The sequence below is a fragment of the Sinocyclocheilus anshuiensis genome, unplaced genomic scaffold, assembly GCF_001515605.1.
Source record: "Sinocyclocheilus anshuiensis isolate Anshui unplaced genomic scaffold, SAMN03320099.WGS_v1.1 scaffold1556, whole genome shotgun sequence".
Taxonomy (NCBI): Eukaryota; Metazoa; Chordata; class Actinopteri; order Cypriniformes; family Cyprinidae; genus Sinocyclocheilus; species Sinocyclocheilus anshuiensis.
The window spans coordinates 71884-78406 of record NW_015555815.1 but is presented as its reverse complement, the minus strand read 5'-3'; the positions used below and the strand labels follow the sequence as shown (position 1 = coordinate 78406).

Below are 6523 nucleotides of genomic sequence, written 5' to 3'. Positions count from 1 at the left end.
AAACTTTAAAGGCTGAACGAATGACTGACAGCCACAGCGGAGAAAAGAGTTTGTGTGAACTTTAATGTAAGGACTTAAATATTCATATGTAGCTCACATTAAAGGGATAGGCCTACGTTTTCTACGTGTATTTACCATAGACTGTATAAGGTATTTACGCTTTAAATTTGAAGGAAAACGGCACATCCGTGCAGCGCGGCTGACACAGAAGAGCCTACGCTGCCTGTGTTCAGAGCGGATATTCTCCAAAATGGTGCTACGATGATGCGGAAAGACACACGACGAATTGTTGAATAAAGTCGTTATTTTTTGTTTTCTTCGCATACAAAAAGCATTCTCGCCGCTTCATAACATTACGGTTGAACCACTGATGGCAGATGGACTACGGTTTTCATCCAAAATATCTTAAATTGTGTTCCGAAGACGAACGAAGCTTTTACGGGTTTGAAACGACATGGGGGTAAGTGATTAATGACAAAATTTTGCATTTTGAGGTGGAGTAACTCTTTAAGCTATGCTATGGCTTCAGAGCAGAGCTAACACAATACGCACAATCTCGGATTTGGATCGGCTCTCTCTGACCGATACCCGATCCGACAAAAATGGCAGTATCGGAGCCGATAACCGATATGAATATCGGATCGGCGCATCCCTAATTCATACTGGACACCAGAGGGCGCCCTCGCACAGAAAATCCACACATTCAGTCACAGAAGTAGCTGAACTCATGACCCTCCAGGAAATCCCTTATATGGACAAAGGCATCGCTATTATAGCTGTAACTGAGTAAACAGAACATATAAACGTTTTGAATGATAAAACAAAGACAATAAACACTCGACTGCGACAATATAGTTTATCTGTGTAATTCAAGCTGTCTAATTTTCATAATTAAGTATATTTATAATCCATTGCTAATCGATGTATGACACACGTTCAGTTTTCACCCACCTGTTTACGTTCACTTAATCCATAACCGACTGTATTTACGTGAGATACTCTAGACATTTGGACTGCTGTGTGTGTATTTGAGCGCTGAGAACTGATCGCGCGCTGTATACGAGAACTGAAGAAGTGGAGCGTGCGCGAGAGAGAGCACTTCTATCAGCGCGATTCCGCCTATCCCGCCTTCAATAACTTTAAGTTAATCGACAACGAACTGTGACTCCCAGGAAAAACGGGACGTCTGGTCACCTTATCCCTACACCTTCAGGTGCTGAGGCCATTGTTTCAGAACGCTAGTTCGCATTTTGGTAGCCTATCCATCCACTGCGGCTGCCATACTGAGACTAGATATGCAAACACCCCTTATACGATTGCAATCCAATGACACATTTTGAAGGACAAGACAGTATCCTATAGGATGTGTTTTGAATGTCCTGTAGTCCTCAAATAACATTATAGTCCCGTCTCGTCTTGTTAACGAAGATAAATTCATCATCATAGCTTTTATCATCAGATATTAGTTTAAGCTCATCAACGTCTCGTCATAGTCACAGAAATTTTTTAACGAATATTTTTCGTCGTCGTCATCTTTGTTTACGAAATTAGCACTGCACATCACATGAAATAAACGAGTTCACTGCATTCACTCAGTGTGAACGGAGACGTTCTGAGGTGCAGAAAACACCGGATCACGAGCTGATCATCTGAACGAAGTGTGCGCTTCGCTTTGAAACACGCAGCTAAACCAGACTTGATGAAGGGATGAAGCATATAGTGCTTTCGGTTTTAGTTCGTTTGACAGATACTGTGCCAAAGCATAATAATGGCCCAAAACACAACTTTAAAGACCTTTTGTGTTAGAATATGAAGTTTAAATATATATTTTAAAAACTACACTTTTTGCCTGGAAGAGCGTTTCATATCGTCATGTGACCACGATGATACCGTTACACCTCTAGTTGTGAAGTGCAGTGAGGCAGAGCACCTTACCATCCTCAGTCTGTTCGCAATCTCTCGCAATGTGGCCCTGCTCTCCACACCTGTAACAGAACAGATCTACAGAGAGAAAGAGCATCTTAGTTAGAGTGCATCTGTCTCGAAGCAGCGCTGTTTGAATAACTGGAGAAGCCCTACCCTTTCCTCGTCCCCGGCCCCGGCCACGACCTCGACCAGCATTAGGACAATTCTTGATCCAGTGTCCGGAGCGGCCACATCCAAAGCACTCGCTGGTACTCATGTCCATTATCTGTGGAGATAAAGCCACAAACTCTGCTTTCATTCATGCTAACCACAGAGTGCTCTCTGCAGGTGTGAAAGATCGCGTTACGTTTATTACAATCAGTGCTGGGAAGGTCTTTGGAAATGTAATAGGTTACATATTACAAGTTACTCTATTTAAAATGTAGTAAGTAGTGTATTTCAATTACTTTATTAAAGTAATGTAACTGATTACATTTGATTACTTTTCTACATTTCTAACAAATGTTTTCAACTGTTAATCATTTTGAAACATGTAAAGCAGGCCGGGGTAACCTTACAGAGGTACTCAACACTGATAACAGCCACGCTTTCAAAATCCATCATCACTTGAATTAAGATTATAATCATTTCATTTTAAAGCACAGCCACCACAAAATCAGACTTTAGCACCTCTTTTTTACTTTTTTTAGTTTAATAGCTATGATGCTGTTTTTAAAATCAAATCTTAAAAGAGTTCATCTTAAAAAATAAAGCATATACACAAACCCAAATAGGAAATAAAACAGTTATCGAATAAGCATGTGTCCTAAACTCCTGAAACACTGGTATCTCATATTTTAGAGCAGTCACTGCAATTTGGGAAAGAAATCTCAGTATATGTAACAGATTACAGTTACACTTATTTTGTAATTAAATAATGTAATTTCGTTTCATGTTACTCCACAACACTGGTTACAATGTTCAAATATGCAAAGACTAACATGACCAAATAACTTTACATAGGGAGTCTATGTTCAGTTTTATTTTCATTGTGATATTTTTATGATAATTAAACAAGGGTTTCTCTGCATTCATACACAAGATTATATTCACTCCTCAAAAATCCACTTTCAGTGAAAACTCATGTCAGACACAATCTTTCTAGGATAACTCTGTAAAAACGTGATTATTTAAGTGGAAACAATTCAAAGAAACATAAAATCAAACGCTTTTCAATCTCATGTAAGGGATCTACTGTAAATGGGAATGCTTACGGCACATGGCACACATGGTCCTAGCACCAAGGCTACTGCTAAAGGCTAACAAATCTAACAAAATTAACAGGGTTCTCATTGGAAACAACTACAAACACTCATAACTGTATTTACTGTACGGGTTTCATGAAGGCCAAAACTGCTACATGCTGATTTAACACCAGTAACAGTTACTGATCATCGGATAATTTATCAGCCACGGCAATGCAGACCATAAGAGAAATTGCTCTCATCAGGGATGCACTAACACATTATGCATCACGGTATGAAATTAGCCTGATCAACACGTGTGTTTAGAGACGTACAGGGGTTAAATTACACATGATTGAAGGAAAGTCACATGTGTAAATGCTCCACAGGCCTCATCATGCATTTTCACGCAAAAACTTCACAGAACACTCAACTCTATCGCTATTCTGTCGCGATGTGTGTATTCATGAGCTTCTGTGCGATTTATTTCTGCAATCGCAGATTTGCACGTGCACTTATATGAGACTTTCCCGCGCCGCCACGAGCTGCAGCAGGCCTCAGCTTGCTCAACGCGCCTGATTAAACACACGAACCGTGCGGTTAACATAATCTCAGCTAGCATTAAATACGTAACGGATCACGGAGATAATATGGACAAAATCCGTTGAAAATGTGAGTTTATCGCTGACAATATGTGTACTCACCTATAGCGAACACTAGCCTGTTAGCTGCGACTCACTGCTGTTTACTCCTCCCTTCAGCACTGCGCATGAATCCGCTGAGCGACAGATACAGTAGCCAATATGAGATCCCGATTCAGAGCGGGATGACCAATGAGGATCGAGTGCCTGAAGACGCCCCTCCATTCTGACCAATCACTGATCGGAAAGATACACGGGCCTGCCCACAGCAACAACACTGCTGTACCGTTCAGAACAAGGGAATATTAGCGTTCTGCTTTCTGTTACTGTGGCGTTATCTAGTCTGTTATAATTTACACAGAGAACTACTGAAATAAATAACACGTGTCGTGTGCTATTCCAAATATCACGTGTGTTCATATACACATGTAATCAGAGTTCCGTTATGAGGCACAACGCAAACTGACAGAGAGCAGTTCAGGCCAGTATTACGAAATCAATCGTGCAAAACTGTTCACAAATCTACAGTTAATCTTTCTGATTGAATGCGTCCAAAATCAAACATTGGTTCCCGGATAAAGCAATTTAACCAGTGGTCCTCAAATCTAGTGGCTAAATCTTTTACAATAATAACAGTAGTATGCGGTAGGGCTTGAGCAAAGCCTTGAACTCAGCATACTTACTATTTAGGTCGTATTTTACATGGCATAAATAGTAAGAGTAGTATGGTAGAGTGTTATTTTGAATTCAGCCATTATTTTATGAAATGATACATTTTAAAAATCGTTTGCTACAAACACTCCTACAGTCTTATCAAAAACCTGCATTCAGTCAATTGTTTATTTTCATGGCTTTTCATCATATTACACCTACATTAGCAATATGGTCATGCTTTAAATGATATTGCAGAATAATTCTTAAACTAATGACGACTGAACGTAAAATAATTAGTATTAACAATTCAACCCCTTCAAAAGTACCCTCAGACACTCAAATATCAGTCTGTGTGTGTGTGTGTGTGTGAGAGAACACTCAGAAAAAAGAAAGAACAGTACATCCAAAATCAACTAAAAGCTATTGAAGAATCCGTAAATTCTAACAATTTCTGGGACAACTGGAATTACTTGCATAAAAAACATCATGAACAAGCAGCCATACTAAACGGAGACACCTGGAAAAATCACTTTGAACAACTCTATAGTGAAATTACAATGAACCCAGAACAAACCCAAAAATATGAAAAAGTGATTCATATGGAACATACAATTGGTAAATATCAAAACCCATTAGATTACCCCATTACAGAAAATGAACTGATTGATAAAATCCAGGCCCTAAAAAACAAAAAAGCAAGTGGAGCAGATGGCATCCTCAATGAAATGCTCAAGAACACAGAGCACAAATTAAGATTGGCCCTACTAAAACTGTTCAATTTGGTTCTGAGTGTTGGTCATTTCCCTGAAACCTGGAATCAAGGACTCATAACGCCCATATTCAAGAGTGGAGACAAATCAGACCCCAACAACTACAGAGGCATCTGTGTAAGCAGTAATCTGGGGAAGCTGTTCTGCAATATCATCAACACAAGACTTTTACACTTCCTCACAGAGCACAATGTCCTCAGCAAAAGTCAGATTGGATTCTTACCAAATTATAGAACAACAGACCACATCTTCACCCTACACACCCTGATCGACAAATACATTAACCAAAACAAATCCAAAATATTTGCTTGCTTTGTAGATTTTCAAAAGGCCTTTGATTCAATTTGGCATGAAGGTCTGCTGTCAAAACTTCTAGAATCAGGTATTGGGGATAAAACATAAAGTATTATAAAAACAATGTATTCAAACAATCAATGCACAATTAAAATTGGAAATAAACAAACAGAATTCTTCACTCAAGGGCGGTGTGTGAGGCAGGGCTGTTCACTATCACCAACCCTCTTCAATATCTACATTAATGAATTGGCGAAACTCCTGGAACAATCAGTAGCACCTGGCCTCACACTACATGACTCTAACATAAAGCTCTTGCTGTTTGCAGATGATCTGGTTCTGCTGTCTCCAACAGAAGAGGGTCTACAGCAGAACCTAGACATCCTGCACAAATTCTGTCAGACCTGGGCCCTGACTATTAATCCTAACAAAACTAAAGTACTTACTTTCCAGAAAAGACCCAGAGTTCAGGGAAAGAGACACAACTTCACCCTTGGTATGACCAAAATTTAATATGCCACAAACTACACATACCTCAGGCTGAAGATAAATGCAACTGGTAAACTAAATTTGGCTGTGAATGAAGTAAGGGCCTTTTATGCCATCAAAAAATCTTTCCAAATTGAAATACCAATTAGAATCTTGCTCAAAATATTCCAATGAGTCATAGAACCGATTGTATTATATGGCAGTGAAGTGTGGGGTCCTCTCCTAAATCACAAATTTGAAAAATGGGACAAAAATCCAATTAAAGCCCTGCATGCTGAGTTCTGTAAGAGTATCCTCAGAGTACAGAGGAGCACACTGAACAACGCATGCAGGGCAGAATTAGGCCAATACCCTCTACTAATACGCATTGAGAAAAGAGCCATCAAATTTTGGAAACACCTAAAAATGAGTGACCCCAACTCTTACCATTTTAAAGCCCTTAAAAACCATGAAGTGAACCCTGAAAAAAGTCCCCTGATTCAGACGGTCCTGAAGCTGCAAAAACAAACTAACATGACTAACAACA

The 6523-nt window shown here is 39.4% G+C and overlaps 1 protein-coding gene across 1 annotated transcript in view; it reads right to left on the bottom strand.

The window, feature by feature from the left end:
- Positions 1-3933, bottom strand: part of LOC107675173 (cellular nucleic acid-binding protein-like) — an 18559-nt gene extending 14626 nt beyond the window's left edge. Inside the window, exons 1-3 of the mRNA XM_016469432.1 lie at positions 3854-3933; positions 2080-2191; positions 1936-2001 (exon numbers count right to left, since the gene is read on the bottom strand). Of these exons, the coding sequence (XP_016324918.1) occupies positions 1936-2001; positions 2080-2188 (175 nt within the window). The 5' untranslated portion in view covers positions 2189-2191; positions 3854-3933. The remainder of the gene's footprint in view (positions 1-1935; positions 2002-2079; positions 2192-3853) is intronic.
- Positions 3934-6523: the final 2590 nt, after the last annotated feature.